The sequence below is a fragment of the Musca vetustissima genome, unplaced genomic scaffold (genome assembly GCF_032173495.1).
Source record: "Musca vetustissima isolate MV318-11 ecotype Yass unplaced genomic scaffold, APGP_CSIRO_Mvet_v1 utg190188, whole genome shotgun sequence".
NCBI lineage: Eukaryota > Metazoa > Arthropoda > Insecta > Diptera > Muscidae > Musca > Musca vetustissima.
This window is the reverse complement of record NW_026889286.1, coordinates 51,054-71,993: the sequence shown is the minus strand read 5'-3', so window position 1 is coordinate 71,993 and position 20,940 is coordinate 51,054. Positions and strand designations below refer to the sequence as shown.

The window sequence follows — 20,940 nt, the reverse complement described above, 5'->3', positions numbered from 1 at the left end:
ATAGTTCATGGAACAAATATTTAAGCATCAGCTTCAGCTTGGAGCTTAGCAATGTAAGCGGCTTTGTGTGCGGCAACCTTGGCTTTACGTTGCTCGTTAGTGAGTTTCTTAGCATTCCACCTCTTCTTAGTGATGCCGGTCTTTTGTACCTTTTTGTGGGTAGGATCGGCACGAATAGCTTGGTGGGCTTTCTTGTAGATTTCTTCAAGCTAAAAAAATATGGAAGAAAAGAGAAGAAAATGTTAACAACAGGCTTTCCAAAAGTGTATAAAATTGTTTATATAAATATATTTGGAGCTACATTATTAAATAAATAATTAATAAAATTCTAATCTAAATGTAAAATGGTTGGAATTCGATGATAATCGATTCCATTTGCTTGATTATTACACATGGCTAGGCCAACAATAGATACAAAAAACAAAACATGTCTGCACACATTTCTTTTTGTTTACAATAATAACAACAAAAAACATGATCAACACTAAATTTAGAAACTGAGATAAGAAGAGTATCTATATATTCGTGTCGATGGAAAGATAAACGAAATCACTTTTTTGGATTTAAAAATTTTCCCCTAAGGGCTCCTCCCATTCCTATGATTTTCTATTGCCAATACAAATACACGATAAATGTACAACCATAACAGGAAACATATCCCATTGAAAAGGTGACAAATTTCGAACACAGGTTCTTGAAGATTTTATGTGGTCCACTTTTGGCACAGCCATAGTCGTGGATTACAAGACAAAGCGGTAATTTTATAAATGGACGTAATATAAGCCGGAATATTTGTATGTAGAACCATAACAGGAAACGTATCCCATTGAAAAGGTGATAAATTTCGAACACAGGTTCTTAATGTTTTAATGTGGTCCACTTTTGGCACAGCCAGCGTCGTGGGTTACAAGACACAGCGGTAATTTTATAAATGGACGTGTGTATGTACATATGTTTAGGGTGTATGTTTACTCATAGCTCTATACTTACATCATCAGCACGGATTCCCAATTTAATGTAACGGCTGAATTGGCGTTTGAAGCTTTCCTCATCTTCTTCCTCCAAGGTGCGCATATAATCGGCAACGTGTTGACCGAAGATGTGAGCACGGTGGACATCTGCGTTGAAGCTCTTGTTTTCAGCGGAATAACCGGGGAAACGCTTGACGGAGTGGGGGATGTTCAAACCACCATCGACAGCACCCTTCATGGCACCGAATACACGGGCACCAGTGGTGGTACGAGCCAAACCAACATCCAAATAACAACGGAAGGCACCGGGGCCATCGTTGACAGGCTCAACGTTGTATTCCTCACCGGTGACTTCGGTGCAACCACCGTACAAGGTGTCCAAGCCCAATTTGTTCAAGATACGGCGGGCAACCAACAAACCGGTACAGTAAGCGGCAGCATAGTTGGTCAAACCAACCTAGAGGACAAAAAAACCGCAATTAGTACCTTAACCTCACAAATTCACATATTCCATCAATACGAGACACATTACCTTAACACCGTATTTGGGCAATTCATGGGAATAGGCAGCGCATACAATACGATCACCCTCGATGCGGGAGAAGGCGATTTGTACGGTAATGTCCTTGTTGGACAAACGAACAATCAAACGGTATTTGGGTGTGTTGTATTTGTTCTTGTCTTGGAAGATCAAACGTTTGCGGGCATAGTAATCGGTTTTACCCTCACGACGCCTGCGGAATTTGACTTGGTAGCGCTTGAAGTACTGCTTGTTCTTGACTACTTTGACGAAACCCTAAAAAAGGCACAAAACACAAATGTTGTTTATTTATTATAATCACATTCAATCACACAGGAGCAAGCACACATTCAATGACAAGTGTTTCTTTTTGGTTGGATGAAAAATGTTTCACACAAAGTATCACATTTTTTCTTTAACATCTCGCTTTTATTTTTCTCACAATTTGTTATTCTGTTCATTCGTTGCGTTCTTAAACATTTTTCATTTGAATTTTTCTAATTTTTATTACCATTTTCACTTTTTTGTTAAATTAAAACACCGACGTCAAAAATACGCGATGTTCTTCACACGTAGTGAAAAAAAGAAAAGAAAGATGGTGTTGTTGTTTTGACACAATAAAGGAAATCCACGAAACGTCATTTTGAACTGCAACCAACTTCGGGGTGTTGTAGATGGGAACCTAAAAGAGAGATGTGTGTCAATTCAGTTCGTTTTAGGAAAATAATACAAAAATTTAAAAAAAAAATGTTAATGTGTCTATTTTAAATCATGAAAAAAAAACATGAACATATTGATACATTGGTTGGAGAAAGCGTTTTTGCATATATGTCAAATAACCCGGCTAACACGTAAAAATAATAACGGTCCTAATAGTAATATATCTACTAAGACCGTTATTATTTTTGGAACCGTAAAACAACAAAAATTGGATGGACATTGTATGAAGGAAATGTAATGGTATATATCATGGCCCAATAAACAGAACGTGTAAAAAGCGAATATTATGTGCCATTTTGACAGCTCGGTTGAAATCAATTGGACGAACGACCTTATCCATGGTACAATTATAAAAGGTAACAGCCAATCCCAGCTGATTTGATTCCAACGTAATACTATTGTCAATATGAATTTGACAAATTATGATTTTAAAAATCACCCAACAGGAAAATTGGGAACGCATACAATTTGAAATTGTTCTTTATTAAATGTGCTCCCGTTTTAAATTTACACAATCTGCCTGCTGGGAAAGTTTGAGGAAGAAAATCTTTCTTCATGGAATAACTCGCAATTCTTAGCATTTTCATATGTGTTTCACATATAAATGGCAATGGCTCAATTATACGAAAGATGTGGAAGCGATAGAAATATAAATTTGATAGATTTTCATTCATGTTTTTCAAATTTTATTTCGAGGATTCGAAAATATTTCATTTTCAAAATAAATATATTTTTTTGATAATTTGTTTCTGTGTTTACATTTTTCTGTCAAATGACATTGACACTAATATAACTTACAACAAAAAATTCCCATGTGGTTGTTGTATCGTTTGTTGTACAACAACACTTGCTGTTACCTTGTATTATCATACCATGGACCTTATCATTGGGCCATGGTATATATGTACTGTTCCTAAACCCACAAAACTGGTAAAACACTGAAGCAAATTTAAGAAAACAATTTCGAAAAATTTGGCCGAGTGAAAATGGTAACTAGGAATGCCAACTTCTGATTGGCTGTTATGTTGATTTTGAAGTATTGCCATTTAATTTTGGCATATTTACTAAATTTGCGTTCCCGAACTTTTCAAATTATTTTATACTCTGAGAGCGATTTTGAAATGTTTCTCTTTTACTATCTTTACTATTAAAAATGTTCTGGAACAGACCAAATGTAATGGTATATGTCATGGTCCAAAGGTAACAGCAAGTGTTGTTGTACAACAAACGATACAACAACCACATGGAAATTTGTTTTTGTAAGTTATACTATGTAGTGTCAACGTCATTTGACAGAAAAATGTAAAAAAACAAATAAATTATATTTATTTTGAAAATAAAATATTTTCGAATCCAAAAAATAAAATTTGAAAAGCATGAATGAAAATCTATCAAATTTATATTTCTATCGCTTCCACATCTTTCCTATAATTGAGCTATTGCCTCTTATATGAGTAACACATATGAAAGGCAGGGAATTGCGAGTTATTCAATGAAGAATTTTCAGATTGAGTAAAATGAATACGGGAGTACATTTAATAAAGAACAATTTCGAATTGTATGCGTTCTCAATTTTCCTGTTGGGTGATTTTTAAATATATAATTTGTCAAATTCATATTGACACTAGTATTACGTTGGAATCAAATAAGCTGGGACTTGCTGTTACCTTTTATAATTGTACCATGACATGATACTAAGTTGCAACTCTCTCACAATGTATCAAAATTTGCAACAGTTTCGCATATTGTTTGTTTTATATTTAACGGTTGTCAAATGCAAACACAAAAATAAAAGAAAAAATAAAATTATTTATAAAATTTGGGTGTTTTAGGTGATTTTTTGCTTTCCCGCGATTTTCGGGATTGCAGAAATAATGAAATTGTCATTTTCAATTAGCAAACAAATATTTTTTTGGCGCAAATAAATAATTTTGTATGTATGATAACAACCATCAGCTGATCGACATTTAGACCATGCCTAAAGTTATGTCTATACAATTTGGGCGTTAACCGAGTCAATTTAAAATGGTACATGTAAATGTACTTCAAGGTTATTTGCATTTTGTATGTATGTCAAAATTATTACTTTACATACATTTTTTAATTTTATGTTCACACGGGTATCTGTATTTTTGTTTAATTTTTTCCTTCCACCAATTCAACTTCTTATGGTTTTTACACGATATGTATTTTACATATGTGGTGTCACCTATTTCATCCATATGTGTGTTAAAATTATTGGCGTACACAAAACATTTATTTTTGTGTTCAAATCGGCATATGTATTTTACAAAAAAATTACTTTTATTTTTTCTTAAATCAACATCTTTTTTTATTAAACACCTACATTATGAACAATCTACCAATGCAACAAACACATACAGACTTAACAACAACAACACATATACAGGCCAAGGGGTAACAAAGAAAGAGGAATTAAGCGATCATCAATGATGACGTTTAACAAGAATTGTACGTCAATAACAAAATAGAAAATGAAAGAGGAAATGGAAGGATGTAGAAAAATCTATACAGTAGTTGTTGTTGTGAAGTTATTCGAGTAAACTGCGTAGTAGAAATTTACGTTACAATTCAAATTCTTAAATTAACGGAATTCATCTAAATTAACTTAACAGCCTGTTTTTGTAATTTGTTCCGGCAGTCACACGTATCGTTCGTATTAAAACGTATACGTCGAAAATTTGGTTTTTGTAATAATTGTAAAAGCTTTCGTCTAGAAACGATTGAGCTTTTTCATTCGTTTTTAACCATTAGTGCCAAAGTGTTTCTTTTGGTATCTTGTTGCAAATTTTCCAATAGAATTATTGCAAAATTAGGGTAACTCTGTTTATTGTTTACAAACAGTTTTTTTTTTTTTACATAAAAAGTGTCAAAATAGAAAATTCAAAATGTTTGGTACGATTGCAATTAATTTTAATTATAAAGAAAAGCAAAATATTCCCCAAAGGAGAATACCTATGGCATTTAATGATACAGCTACATTATTCCACTTGTTATCCACTTCAAATTTATTGGATCCGAAAACAGGACGGCCAGTTGCTAATTGTGGGTAAAATTCCATGAGATCAACCAATTTTTGGAATTGGGCAATCGTTGTCCTTTTGTTGCTAGGGGTTCAAACAATTCAATATAATTTTTTACATTTCATAGGGATATATAATTTTTTACAAACCATTTCTTCTTATATATTTCATCAGTATTTTCCATATTTGTTGCGTTCTTTTCACTAACAACACACAAATTGTAATGAACAAATAGTTTTCTTTATTATTTTTTTTTTTAACGAATGGTATTTTCTCTTCGTTTGTTTTTGACATTTTTGTTCGTAAATAACGCACCGTTTTGTATAACAAAAACCAAAAAAGAAAAGAAAAAATGGTTTGTAAAAAATTATATATCCCTATGAAATGTAAAAAATTATATTGAATTGTTTGAACCCCTAGCAACAAAAGGACAACGATTGCCCAAATTCCAAAAATTGGTTTATCTCATGGAACTTTACCCACAATTAGCAACTGGCCGTCCTGTTTTCGGATCCAATAAATTTGAAGTGGATAACAAGTGGAATAATGTAGCTGTATCATTAACTGCCATAGGTATTCTCCTTCGGGGAATATTTTGCATTTCTTTATAATTAAAATTAATTGCAATCGTACCAAACATTTTGAATTTTCTATTTTGACATTTTTTATGTAAAAAAACTGTTTCATGGTATAATAATAAAAGGTAACAGCAAGTGTTGTTGTACAAAAAACGATACAACAACCACATGGAAATGTGTTGTTGTAAGTTCTACTAGTGTCAACTCATTTGACAGAAAAATGTAAACAAACAAACAAATTATCATCAAATTATTTTTATTTTGAAAATGGAATATTTTCGAATCCTCAAAATAAAAATTTAAAAACATGAATGAAAATCTATCAAATTTATATTTCTATCGCTTCCATATCTTTCCTTTAATTGAGCCATTGCCATATATGTGTGTAACACATATGACAATGCTGGGAATAGCGAGTAATTTCTTCAAGAAAGATTTGCTTCCTCAAACTTTCCCAGCAGGCAGATTGAGTAAATTGAATACGGGAGCACATTAATAAAGAACAATTTCAAATTGTATGCGTTCCCAATTTTCCCGTTGGGTGATTTTTAAAAACATAATTTGTCAAATTTATATTGACACTAGTATTACGTTGGAATCAAATCAGCTGGGATTTGCTGTTACCTTTTATAATTGTACCATGAAACTGTTTGTAAACAATAAACAGAGTTACCCTCATTTTGCAATAATTCTATTGGAAAATTTGCAACAAAATACCAAAAGAAACACTTTGGCACTAATGGTTAAAAACGAATGAAAAAGCTCAATCGTTTCTAGACGAAAGCTTTTACAATTATTACAAAAACCAAATTATCGACGTATACGTTTTAATACGAACGATACGTGTGACTGCCGGAACAAATTACAAAAACAGGCTGTAAATCTAAAGTTATATTCGTAACAATATGTTTCCAATTTTTTCATAAATTTACCTTTGACAGTATTCAGCTTCCAAAATTTAAATGAAAAAAGTTTTCCTTCGAAATGTACACATGTCATGTGTTCCGTGGCAAAAATTGCCAAATAATTTATATTTATAAATATGCACGTGTGGCTTCTTCTGCCAAAAATAAAATAAATATACGCAACAAGTGTTTGGGTTTATTTGACATTTTTCAACACAAAACTAAAAACGCGAAAAATGAATGAAAGGTTATGATTTCTTCCCAAAATCCAGTAGGGAATACCATAAAATGTTTGTTACATCCATAACAAAGTAATTATTTCCAGACGAATATGTTAAAAACATAATTTTCATTTCAATTAATCTTGAATATATTCCAATTTATTTTGAATTTGTTTGGCATAGTCCCAATTTATATTAGGCGAGTTTACTTGTCTTTGACTAAGTCTTTGACTGTAGGTGAGAGGGGCAAGGGGAATAGAAATGGAAAAAATTGCTCGTACCGACAATTTTCTGGCAATTCGATATGTATTTTCATTTGATGAAACAAACCACATTGAGAAAAAATTGTAATCAGTTGGTAGCTGTGCCCTACCTTGTAATAATTATACCATGGTAACTATAACGATAAAAATAATTAAAATTTTAGAGCTCTCTTTGTACTGTAAAGTTGCTTTTTTGTCCAAGCAAAAATTGAGACAATTCTATTATCCATAAGTTATTGTTTATTTCGTAATGAATTTTGCAGTAATGCTTTTGTTTTTTTAAGTGAATAAAGTACCCGATTCAAAACTGGAAACCCCAACACAATATCATCAGGCAATATCAGTTTATAATATTTATCGTGTTTTGCCTTCTTTTAACATTTCCTTGAACAAAATTGGAATAGATTTTATACAGCAGCATAAAGGGCTAAGCAGAATGCACGCGTTGAGCCATCCGTCGCGTTATAAGTTATCGAAAATACAACAACCACAAGGACACGATAACACAAACGCATATCCCTTCCTTGCGGTTGTTGTATTTTCGATAACATATAACGCGACGGATGGCTCAACGCGTGCATTCTGCGTAGCCCTTAAGTGTCTTGGTGTGATTATTGACTGTGATCTTTCGTTTAGTAGTCACGTTGATATTTTGTTCGGCAAAGTATGGAACATGTTACGCAGGATTTGTGGGTCAAATTTATACCTACTTCGCCGAATAAAATTAATGGCAGCTAATTCTATTTTACTATCTCAGCAAGTGTTGTTGTACGACAAACGATACAACAACCACATGGAAATTTGTTTTTGTATGTTATACTAGTGTCAACGTCATTTGACAGAAATATGTAAACAAACAAATAAAATATTGATCTGTTCCCGTACTGCAAGTAAGTAAAGTAAGTAAGTAAAGTTTATTGAGTCTTCTTCTTTTCGATAGTACAATTGAATACAACCTGAATGGTTAACATGATTAAAAGACGTGTTAGAACTATTGTTGTCTTATTCTAACTCATAATGACAATGGAAAATATGCTACAAGCGAACAATGAAAGCATAATACAAAAAAAATAAACAATGAATGAAAGTGAATTAAGGCTTGCTCATCACCTCAAATATAACAAACAGAGCGATGTCTGCAAAATAAATAGATAAATAATAAAATTAAAACTAAATAACAAAACGAGACTGTAGTCTACATGACAACAGTATATAAATGTATATAAAGTAGATTGTTTATAAAGATATCACAGGTGAGTTTCAGTTTATAATACGAATGCTCAATGAGCTGTCTAATTATACTAATTATTGTAAGTATATATTGTGCATAAATTTACTATTAATAAAATAATTTGTTTTTTTTATCCTCTGTGGGAACCAGGTACTGATTTGACGTAAAAGCGTGGCAGTGTGTAACCATTTGTGTAATCGGGGGGTTCGTTGAGGATCCCCACTGGTGATAAATAAGACGTTTCTGACCAAGAAATATCTTTCTCAATATCGTGGATTGTGTTTACAAGGAAATTTTCATGAGTGGCCAACTTTTCCGCAAAATTCCTTTGGTGTTGCTGTGCATACTTACAAAAAGGAACAACATTGGAAGTGTTGTATATATAAGTATTTGAAAACCTTTTGTTTTCTGTTTCATAATGTTTGTTGATGCATTTTCTTAACACCTTTCTTTCCAGAACTTCCAATTCTTTGGCAACTATTGGAGAAATAGAAAACCAGATTGGAAACGCATAGGACAGGATAGACCTGATTGCCACCTTATATATGAGTAGCTTTGTGTTTTGCGGTAAGTATTTACTGTTTAGTACGTTTGAAAATCTCCCTAATATTCCTCTTACTTTTTGCAATATGGATCGAGCATGTCCGTTAAACTTCATGAGATGGCTAAAATTTACCCCGAGATACTTGAGTGATGTTTTGAATGGTATTTCTTCACCATCTAAGGATAATTTAAGTTGTTTGCTTTCTGGAACCACATTTCTTGGACATTTTCCTGCTGCGTTCCGGATACATATCGCTACGGATTTAGAGGCGTTGATTTTGATACCCCATTGTTTATAAAAACCATTGATAATTTGAAGATGGTTTGACGCAAAGCTCAGAGCAGTAGATGGCGAAGGATTATGGGCGTAAATTAAGCAGTCATCTGCATATAAAATAGCTTGAGAGTGTCGGAATGTGTGCGGGAAGTCATGCAAAAATATGTTAAAAAGGTATGGCGCCAGTATGCTTCCTTGAGGCACCCCACTTTTCGCCAAACCCAAAGATGGTGACGAGTCACTAATTTGAACGGAGAATTGGCGAGATGTGAAGAAACTTTGCATGATTTTTATTATAAAAGGATCAACACCAATTTGAATAAGTTTAAACAAAATTCCAGTGTGAGAAACGGAATCAAAAGCCTTTTCTATGTCCAGTGAGATGGCGACGGTGCATGTTTGGCTTCTAAGATGTGATGTTATATCATTATGGAATTTAAGAAGCGCATGTTGAGTAGAGTGACCAGTTTTAAATCCAAATTGATAATTTGGAATTGGATCAATAATAAATTCATTATTTATTTTCTGTTTCAGCACCAGTTCAAAAATTTTTCCAATATTTGACAGGAGAGAGATTGGGCGGAAGTCTTCTACATTATTACTTGATGATTTCTTCCTGATTGGTATGATTTTGGCGATTTTCCATGGAGCTGGGAAATACCCGTTATTAATACAATTGTTGAAAATGCAGGTTAGTAGGTTGACTGTTGAATCTGGAAATTTCTTTATAATGAAGTTTGAAATACCATCTGGACCACTAGATTTCTTTGAATTAATGTTGGAAATTATGTTTTTTATATTTTCAGATCTGGTGAAGTGTAACGTATCTGGATTTTGAAGCGCATTAAAATTATCTCCAAACCTGTATATATGAGGAGAGGTGGAATTAACACAAGCTGACACTCTAGAACTGCACTCGTCTTCAGCTGGTAATGTAGTGGAATTTCCAAATATTGTTGAATAAAATATTTTGAAATGATGTGCAATTTCGGTGCTGTTTGTAATTGTGTTGTTGTCATGCTTAATCTGACGGCAAAAGGGGGAGCAATTTTTTCCAGTGAATCGGGAAATTTCTCTAAATGCGGACGGACTAGGTTTAATTTTTTCCAGTCTATTTTTAAAGATCATAGCAGTTTCCATTTGGACCAGCTCTTTGATTATTATTTTTAGTAATTGGATTTGATTAGAAAGAATGGAGTACTCACGGCTTGTCCTGTTGCCTGATCGATGGAAGATTCTTTTCAGATCTCGTTGCCATTGATGTTTGATTTTAAGAAAATTCTTTATTTTATCAGAGTATGGTAGGCTTTTATCCTTCAGTTCGATTTTCTGTGAATGTATTTCGTGTACGTTTGTGAACTGGTTGTTAAAATCACTGATTACTCCATCAATTTCATCATTCTCCAGAGTTCTGTTGATAGGAGGCATCAATTCATTCGAAACAATGTCCAAATCCCGGCGAAAGTTGCGCCAGTTGGTGGTTTTATATGATGTGAAATATTGAGGTGAAGTTAGAGATATATCTAGACCTCCAAATTTGATTTCGAGTTTAATTGGGAAATGATCAGAGAATGTGGGTTTTGTAGATATGATATAGTTTGGATCATTTCTATTAATCAAATTTGCGCTTAGAAGAAAATGATCCAGAAATGACGAAGCATTTGGATATGAAGGGCAAGTGTCAGATAATCGTGTTACCTCAATTGAATTTACATCTAACCAGGTCCGCAGAACTTTACCATTTGAATTTTCGTAGGTATCACCCCAATTTGGACTTTTGCAATTTAGATCGCCTCCCAGGATAAATCCATCAAAATTTCTGGACAAGTGGATTAGCTTAGACAGATCTGCTTCGAATCTTTGAACAGGATAACTGCATGGAATATATATTGATCCAATTAGGTATTTTTTGGATGAGTTGTTTGTTATCATTTCAATATTTATGAATGTGGTACACACGCCTATGTCGGTTGAAGATACCCTTTCAAATTTAATTGAATTCTTGATGAATATTCCAACGCCAATGGATGAGTTGTCGTAAACAAAAGTGTACCCACCTAACTTTACCCGTCTGTTGGATCTCAAGTGACATTCTTGAATGAATGCTACATCAATGTTGTTGTGTTGCAATATGTATTTCAACTCTAGCTGGCGACTTCGATCCACAAGTGATCGCACATTGAATGTTAAAAAGTTTAGAGATCTATGATCCATAATTAGATTTCACTTTTTTTAGAAGCAACAGAAATTGTTTTTTTGCTTCAATCTTTGGCATGTTTTTATATTCTCTTAAGAAAATCTGGACTTCTTGCTCCAATGTGAGTTCCTCGGGCTCTAAAAACAAATTGGCGAGCTTGAGAAAATCTTCAATGAACTGAGGTTTTTGATTGCTTCCCTGCTTGGTTGTGGGAGCCGCATTAAAAAAACTGGAAAACGTTTTCCCGGGTGAAACCATATTCATGTTTAGGGCTCTTGCGACATTGTTTTGCGCCGCTACTTTATCCTCTATTTGTTTGGCCATGGTTTTCTTTCTCGCTGTGGCATAGCTTTTATATGAGGGACAACCCCTCCAGTTTGTGGGATGCCCGGTTTGTTTGCAGTTGACACAATACGGCTCAGATGTATCTGCGCGTTTCCTTTTACATTCCCCTGGAAGATGTTTTTCATTGCATTTCATGCAGTTGTACATAAAATTGCAATTGCGAGAAATGTGTCCCCAACGCTGACACCTGTGACATTGAATGTCATTTGCCTTCTTCTTTGGCTTCTCCCAGGTTATGGACTGGAATTGTAGCTCACGAATATGGGTGAGTTCTCCAAATTTCTTCCCTGGAAGTAATGATACTAAGAAAAGGCCAGTATCAAAGCCATTTTTTGTGGAGGCCGCTGTTTTAAATTTTGTGACATTGGCTACTGTATTTGGAACCAATTTATCCAATTCTTCTTTTATGTCCTCGGCATTATAATAAGAGTATAAGCCACGAATAATCAATGATACTTTTTTGTCTTCTTTTGGAGTAAAAGAATAAGAATTTATGTTTTTGGCTTTCAATATTGCCATCATTGATGCATGTACTTTCGGATCAGCAAAGTATAGCTTGCTTTTATTTTTGTTCATGTTTTTGATTTTGAAGACAAAATTTGGGATAGATGATTTTAAGGTCTCTACAAGAGCTTTGATGTTGACGTTAAAAACAAAGATTGGTGGACACCATGTAATTTTTGATTTGGGGTTAACATCTTTCACTTTGTTGGGATTTGTGTTGCTGACGGGAGTAGGAACCTCAATGTCAATATCAGCTAATGCTCCTAAAATGCCAAATTTATTCTGATCTTGGGGATTATAGTTTGATAACCTCTGAGCAAGATCTGATACGTCAATATTGATTGGAGATGCTGCGCCATCAATACGCTGCCTTTTGCGCTCATTTTGTTTAATGGGTTGTGTTTGTTTGTTATTGTTTGCTAACGCCGGTAAAGTAGATGTGGAAGTTAAAGCTATAACTTCCGTGACATCATGATCCATGTCATATGGAATAGTTTCAGGTTCCTCCATTGCAATATAATGCAAATTTGGAGCCTGTAGGACTTGTTTTGTTTAAAGGAAAACACGATATTATAAATTATTTTTTTTTGGTTGAATTTTACGTCTTATAACTTCTAACGTTGCCACCTTTTCCCGTACTGCAAGAACCTACTAGATTTTACTATCTCCTTCGATAACATAAAGGAAAAATCGTTATCGTAGTAAAATCTAGCATATTCTTGCAGTACGGGAACATCCCATACAAGGTGTATTTAATAAGGTGTATGCATCAGATACAACAACAAATATTTTACAAAAACAACATTGTTGTTATAGAAATTAAATTGTCATGCTGACAATAAAGGGCTAAGCAGAATGCTCGCGTTGAGCCATCCGTTGCGTTATGTGTTATCGAAAATACAACAACCACAAGGAAACGATAACACAAACGCTCGAAGCTGTTGTGCGCTGCGCTTCGGAGTTAAATATATTTTAACTTTTTGCGTGCTTTAACGCGATAACAAAAAACGCTCAACGCGAACATTCTGTTTAGCCCTTAAAAGTTTTTGATAAAAATAAACAAAAACAATTATTAATTTATTTTTGTCAAGAACTATTTTTTGGGGAATAATTAATGAATTTGTGTATTCTTGGGTTATTAGCGGTTTTAGGTCAGTGAAAAATAAAGTTTAAGACCTGGTCGCGATTAATTTTAAGTTTCCCTCATGGCTTCTTGTGATGTTGTTTATATTGGGAATTACAGTCTATTTTTTTATGGAGTGGCTTAAAATCTTGCCTTCTTAAAGAAAATTGAAGAACATAAATCCCCGAACATAAATGACCGTATAAAATCTTTCCAAAGGCGTATTTAACCTCCGCCGAGGATTGTGACAAGCACCAAGGGGCCGATTCCAATATAACTGGAATTTTATGATTTATGGACAGATTTCCACACATAACATAAAATATGTGGACCAATCGGCGAACGGGGTTATAACTGATTTAATATTTGGTTTCCTCTCATAGAGGCGGACCTCTATGAATGAAGTTTTCTTGAATTTTTATTATTAAAAAGCCTAAATTTAAAGACCATTTTTGAAATCGAAATGTTATTGAAAATGTTTTTGACAATTTACTTTACAAACAAATAGGAAAAAAGTTTGAAACCATATGATTGTCACTTACACCTTATTAAATACGCCTTGATCCCATATATTTATTTTGAAAATGAAATATTTTCAAATCCTCAAAACAAAATTTGAAAAACATGAATGATCATCGGGAACATATTTAATAAAGAACAATTTCAAATTGCATGCGTTCCCAATTTTCCTGTTTGGTGATTTTTAAAAACATAATTTGTCAAATTCATATTGACACTAGTATTACGTTGGAATCGAATCAGCTGGGGGTTGATGTTACTTTTTATATTTGTTCCATGATTTAAACCGTCTCTGGACGTATTTACCAGCATTTTGTCTTTATTTAATCTATTTACATATAGGGTAAAGATTGGAAACGAGGTGATTCCAATAAAATAGATTGGGGATATTCTTTTTTAAATGGCTTTCTTACATCAAATCTACCGCCCGGTCGACGGCACGTCTTTTTCTTGTAAAAGTTTTCGCAGTACTTAGAAAATAGGGTTCCCCGAATTTTCGTGATAATGCTTTTATGTCTTCTTCACCTTTCGAAGATTCTTTGACTGTGGCCAATGCTATATTTTCGTATGCTATTGGTTCATATATATACCAACTGTAAATTGAATTCTGTGCTATCATGTTACCTAGAATATGTTTCTTCATTCCATTTAGCATTATCGTTGGAAGAATATCGCTTTCTATCAACATATCTACATGCGCTGGTACCGCGGAAGAGATCTAGTTGGAAGTAGACTAATAAGATTTCGTAGTACTATTACTTCGCATACTAGGTTAAAACAAGTGTCATCTGTACATAGTGTAATGCAACAAGATTGGTTTGCATTGGTGACTATTGTGTCACTTAAACCACTAATGGTCGTAATACCTAAACGACTAACAATTTTATCTGTCACAAATGATCTTTTAGACGCCGAATCTAACAAAGACCGTAATGTGAACCTTCGCCGAGATAGTCATACTTCTGCCTATGTTATTCGTTTCCTGGGATGTTTTTAAAATGTATATAAACTATATACTAAAATTAGGAAAAAACATATATATAGTAAAATTTATTGTAAATGTAAAAAATAATTTTTCATTTTTTTTTTGGTGCAAATATTTTTTATAAAACTCGCTGCCAAAATATCCCAATAGACACATTTTTAATGCCGCACGATTGATGTAAACATACCATTAAACGAAATCATGTGTGAAGCAATCATGTTTCTTCCATCATTCTTTCCACCACCCGTTCTAAACAAAAACATATGTTTTTACTATTCCCTTTTAATTCGAAATTTTATTAGACATTTTCTTGTCTCCACCTGATTTTTTTGCAGATTTCAGATTTCTACTGGTAATAAATAAATAAAAATATTAAAATAATTATTAATAAAAATTATTTTGTATTAACAGGCAATTATAGTTTCAGTATTGTGTCTTTGATTATGTTATAACGGATAATTCGCCAGCGATTAATTAGTGTACACGTCACAGAGAGAACGAACTCGCGTCGCACCTTAAAAGCAAAAGCACCAACGCAACATGGGCAACGAAGGTAGCAAGGGCCTGGTAATTGACAAAAATGCTGTGGAGGCCAATGATTTTTGGGCTCTATATAATGCATCAACTGCACCCACAAACAATGGTGGTGTGGCGGGCAGTGAGGATGAAACGCGTTATCTCTCCGTGTTTCAAGGAGAGCCTGTGGTGACAGGGCAATTGTGGGTATCACAGGGTCCCATGGAGAGGGCCATAAAGGTATTTTTTTGGAAATGTTTTATAATGAAAAAATAAATTTTAAATTATTTTTATTTCTTTTTTTGTAGAATCAAATGATCTACAGACATCCGTATATTCTGAAATATGTCAGCAATTGGGAGCAGGGTGGCCAAAAGCACTTGGCCACCGAACGAGTACGTCCTTTGAATTCTGTTCTAAATCAACAATCTGATATACAAATATGTTTGGGCCTACGTACCATATTGTGCAGTTTAATATTTCTCGTCGAGAAGGCAATGGCCCGCCATTTGAATATATGCACAGATTCCATCTATGTCACCGACTCGGGCAGTTGGCGTTTAGCCGGCTTTGAGTATGTGTGGAAACAAAAGGAAGTTACTAAAACCCTACTGGACTATGCCAAGGCATATCGTTATCAAGCCGCCCTCGATCCTGATGAATCGAAGGAGGAAAATATGAATGCAATTGAACAATTTGCTTTCGCCACACTCTGTGAAGAGATTCTAACAAAACAGTTTGAAAGTCATAAATATTCAAATTCAACACCTATACCACACGTGCAAGACTTCAAAGATTATTGTGCTACCCATCTAAAACATAAAAATGTCCAAATGAGACCGAAATTATCGGCCGTCTTGTTGCATCCATATTTCAATCATGAATTCGTGCTAATTCATGCCTTCCTCTTTGAGCTGCCGTTAAAGAATAATAACGAGAAACAGGATTTCTTTACGGGGCTGATAGATCGTCTGCGCTATTTTGATGAGGAAATTGTGGGTGCTCAATTCGCTGGTGACCTCTTGTCACGCATGGTTTTGTTGGATACCACCGCCCAGCTGTGTGTTACACCCTATGTTTTGCGTACGAAAACCGATCATTCTTCGGCTTTATTCTCGGGCAGTACCTACTGTAAATATTTAATGCCACACATTTTGAAAATGTTCCGTTTGAAAGATGCCCAAATTCGTTTAATTCTACTGGAATATTTTATGGAATTTGTACGTCTGCTGAGTAAAGAAGATTTGGAGGTGAATATTTTACCACATCTGGTTGTGGGTATGCAAGACACTAATGATGTTTTGGTGGCTAAGACATTAAGATGTATGGCTGATTTGGTGCCAATACTGGGTGCCGCCGCCGTCTTGGGAAGTCAGAGGACACGTTTGTTTTCTGATGGCCGGCCACAGGCAGCAATATCAGCCTCTCATTGGGTTGAACCGCGTTCAATAACACCGGTACTAGGCGAGGGCGGTGACTGTCCAATTATGGTCTCAGGTAGTCCCATTCCTGATAATTGTAATTCGCTAAGTAAAAGCAATAGCTATTCATCGTTATCGCAAGCCGCCATATCGGATACTTATGAACATAATATGCCACCACGTCTAAGTCCAGATGGTGGTGAAGATGTTAAGTCGGCCATAATACAAGATAACAAAGAGTTGCAGGACGGTGATGATGATGACGAAGCTGATGTTAAAGTAGAAAAAGTTTCCAAAGAAGAGGAAAATACCAATTTCAGCAAAGATCCCAAAGTGCGCGAAGTAGAAAAGCAACATGCTGTCAATGAAAACCTCGATGCTGATGATGACGATGATGCCTGGTCTGATTGGGAAAATGACGAAGAAGTCGAACAAACCCTTACCAGTGGCATGGAAAACCAATTGGCAAACATTTCAACAAACAAATTACAACAACTATCCTCATCTGCAAATACAACATCTGCCTCATCGTCCTACAATACATTAACTTCCCAGACATCTTCAAGTAATTCATTTAAGACAACCCAATCAAATAATAATTCCTCCTCTACACATTCCTCTCTAGCGAAGGTGAACACCACATCTATTACCGATGATTTATCTTGCCTCGATATACAAGTACAAAAAACTCTGGCGACGGGCAATACAGAAAATTCGGAAGATTTTGATTTCTTCAAAGATATGGAACCCGTTATCATTGCAAGTCAAAAACCCCTACAAGCTGTTTCTCCGCCCACAACATACAAATGGTTAGAAGAAACGGAAGAAAATATTAAAGTTGACTCGTCGAGATTTGTTGCAACCGATGTGGGTGCAGGTAATGATGATGACAGTGGTTGGCAAATCGATGACGATGATGATGTCGATATTGAGGGCAGATTACATGATTTAGTTTCAACTAACAAGTCATCATCATCATCGGCAGCATCCTCATCGTGAATAGTTTAATCGTACATACATGCATACGTATATTGAATATAGCAACAAAAACAACATTCTTAAAACACAATGCTTAATGAGAGCAGAGATCTCATTTATCATATGTGTATGTATTTAATATTTTTAAAAATAATACTTATTTTTATTTTATAGTGTTAATTATTTTTAATTCATAAATTAATTTTTAAATGAAATTAAACGAAACAAAGAAGAAAAAGAAGCAAAAAAAAAACAAATGTGGCTTAGCATTAATTATTTTTTGTTAAACGTCGTATCATCAATGCAGGAACAAAACTTAAAACATATGCAATTTGTTTATAAAATAAATATAAATTTTATTTATTGTACCCCCAATACACACCCCTATTTTCTCTGTTGATCTGTAGCAATTACATACAACTGTTTTGTAAAACAATTTCATTAAATTTTAAGAAATCCATAAACAAGAAATATTAATATTGAGAAAAAACATATAAACTGATTTTTTAATTGATGCACGTTTTGGAATAGCCCCCGATATTTTTCAATTGGTCCCAAATATTATCAACATTGATCTATATTTTGCAGTAGATGGTTTGGACACTTTTTTCAACCAATTTATTATTTTGTCTTGCCATTGCGTAAAAATCTTCTTACCAAAAAATGATGAATATTGGCCCTCTCGTTTAGAATAGGCCCTTTATAACGGTACAACCATATATTCGGTATTTTTGGTCACGTTTACTACCAAATTTAGTATTTATTTTTGTTTATTAATCAATGATAAACAAAAATAAATACTAAATTTCGTAGTAAACGTGACCAAAAATACCGAATACATGGTTGTACCTTTATATAGGACCTATTCTAAACGAATAGGTCCTATATAACGGTACTAAATAATCTTCGTATTATATAGGAATATAATATCCTATAAAATCTTCGTACTAAAAGTTATTAATATTGGTCTACATTTTACGGCAAACTCCATGTACGGCAATCTCCAAATATCTGGTATTTTGGGAATGCTGTTTTTAGACCAAATGGGCTTTAATTTAGAATTTTGGATTCCAGAAAATCGAAAATTTTCTACCAAGAACAAATTTGTCTACAAAATCTTTTCAATATTTGTCTACTCCCCCATTATTTGGTATTTTGGGGACTTAATAAAATATTTTTTTTCTTCGTACTAAAAGTTATTAATATTGGTCTACATTTTACGGCAAACTCCATGTAAGGGAATCTCCAAATATCTGGTATTTTGGGAATGCTTTTCGACCAAATGGGCTTTAATTTAGAATTTTGGATTCGAGAAAATCCAAAATTTTCTACCAACAACAAATTTTTCTACAAAATCTTTTCAACATTTGTCTACTCCCCCATTATTTGGTATTTTGGGCACTTAATAAAATATTTTTTTTATTTCAAAATTTTCTTGTTTTAAAATTATCTACATATGTATAAAAAATCGCGCCCGAAGAAATGTTTTTATTTAAAAATTCAAATTTTTTTTTAAGAGTAAGAAATGTTGAAGGCGTGAAATTTTTAAGAAGAAGAAATGTTGAAATAAGAAAAGATGTTTGATAATTTTAGCGTGAATGGTCTATTAGTCTATCGAAAAACATTTTTTTAAAGTCATGCTTGTTTTTCTATTTCATTTCATTTATTTCATACATAGTAACGCATAAGCTAATAAAGCCAAACAATTTTATATTACAATGTACTAACTAACAATGTTGTAATATACAATAAAGAATTAAAAAAAAATATTTTATATATAATTATAAAAATGTTAATGCAATTTCCCTATAAAATTGGTTCCTCATGAAGTAAAATTAACAAAATAATATTAAAATAATAAAAAAGTACCAAGTATTTTATGATGGCACAACTAAAAGAGCAGAGTCTAGCCAATCACATTCGGTTCAGCGCGAATTCAGTATATCTGTTAATAAATATAAATATTTTTAATAAACGTTGCTTTATATATATATATATATCAAATGGTACACCCAGAAAAAGCACTGAATAAATTGAGACGGTGTCATGCCGATTCAACTTATAAACAAAACGCAATATCGGTAGTGTTGGCGGGTTATTTACCATACAATTTGTATTTTGTTTTTGAAAAATAGGCTTTATCCTATTTTGTTGTTTTTATAAAAAACAACTATTTATTAGTGGGGAATGTATGGCATTGTCCGCCGAGGGGTAAGGCAGGGAAGACTATAGTTTCGGATCTCACCACTGATCCTCATCAGTTCCCTTAGTTTTTTGTTGGGATATTCTCCCCAGAAGCTATTAATAGATTCTTTACAAAAAAAAAAAAAAAAAAAAACCTTTCAAACCCAAATGTCTCTTGTGACAATTCGAAGTTCTTACGTTACCATCGATACGACCCCAATGAGAAGTTCGTTTCGTTGGCGCCTGACTTCGTGGTCAACAAGGTATTTGCAGACAACTACAATACATTTCCCACTGCTATGTGTCGTCACTTTGTGACGAATGCACATAACGTTGTTGTTGGTATTGCTAGTTAAAGCAATAAACCAAACAGTATGACCGTGCCTCGTCTACAACTTCAGTAGTGTTGGCGGGTTATTTGGGATACCATTTGTATTTTGTTTTTGCAACATAGTCAGGCTTAATCCCAGTTTGTTGTTTTTATAAAAAACAACTATTTTTTAGTGGGGAATGTATGGCATTGTCTGCCGAGGGGTAAGGCAGTGCCATACATTCCCCACTAATAAGTAGTTGTTCTTTATAAAAACAACAAACTGGGATTAAGCCTGACTATTTTGCAAAAACAAAACGCAATATCATATTATACAACCTCTCAATTTTCCACAAATTTAAGCGACTGGTACCGGAAACAATTTCAATACAATAGTTTATGGAAGACATCAGCAGAGCAAAGGCAAGACGTTTGCGAATAAATTGAGGTAGATACAAATTGTTACAATAAAGCCTGCGCAAAGTGGACACTACACCCGAATAAAAAACTTGAATATGACTAGCGAAGCTAAGTCTATCATCTATGATACAGCCTAAACATTTCATTTCATCTACAAGGGCAATT

General features: G+C 33.8%; 2 protein-coding genes across 2 annotated transcripts; one reads left to right on the top strand and one right to left on the bottom strand.

Moving 5' to 3' along the window:
- Positions 1 to 2,151, bottom strand: LOC133336979 (large ribosomal subunit protein uL18). The gene is made up of 4 exons (XM_061545237.1): positions 2,003 to 2,151; positions 1,504 to 1,767; positions 991 to 1,428; positions 1 to 209 (listed from the first exon to the last, which is right to left on the bottom strand). The coding sequence occupies exons 1-4, from the start codon at positions 2,003 to 2,005 to the stop codon at positions 21 to 23; spliced, it is 894 nt and encodes a 297-aa protein (XP_061401221.1). The 5' UTR covers positions 2,006 to 2,151; the 3' UTR covers positions 1 to 20.
- A 13,334-nt stretch (positions 2,152 to 15,485) lies between these two features.
- LOC133336983 (protein-associating with the carboxyl-terminal domain of ezrin) lies at positions 15,486 to 17,882 on the top strand. The gene is made up of 2 exons (XM_061545244.1): positions 15,486 to 15,702; positions 15,771 to 17,882. The coding sequence occupies exons 1-2, from the start codon at positions 15,487 to 15,489 to the stop codon at positions 17,880 to 17,882; spliced, it is 2,328 nt and encodes a 775-aa protein (XP_061401228.1). The 5' UTR covers position 15,486.
- The last annotated feature ends 3,058 nt before the right edge of the window (positions 17,883 to 20,940 follow it).

Coding starts and splice junctions, on each gene's coding strand:
- LOC133336983 (XM_061545244.1), top strand. CDS start 15,487: ATGGGCAACGAAGGTAGCAAGGGCCTGGTAATTGACAAAAATGCTGTG. Junction 15,703..15,770: donor CCATGGAGAGGGCCATAAAG/GTATTTTTTTGG, acceptor CTTTTTTTGTAG/AATCAAATGATCTACAGACA.
- LOC133336979 (XM_061545237.1), bottom strand. Junction 1,429..1,503: donor TGCCCAAATACGGTGTTAAG/GTAATGTGTCTC, acceptor TTTGTCCTCTAG/GTTGGTTTGACCAACTATGC. Junction 210..990: donor TGGGAATCCGTGCTGATGAT/GTAAGTATAGAG, acceptor ATATTTTTTTAG/CTTGAAGAAATCTACAAGAA.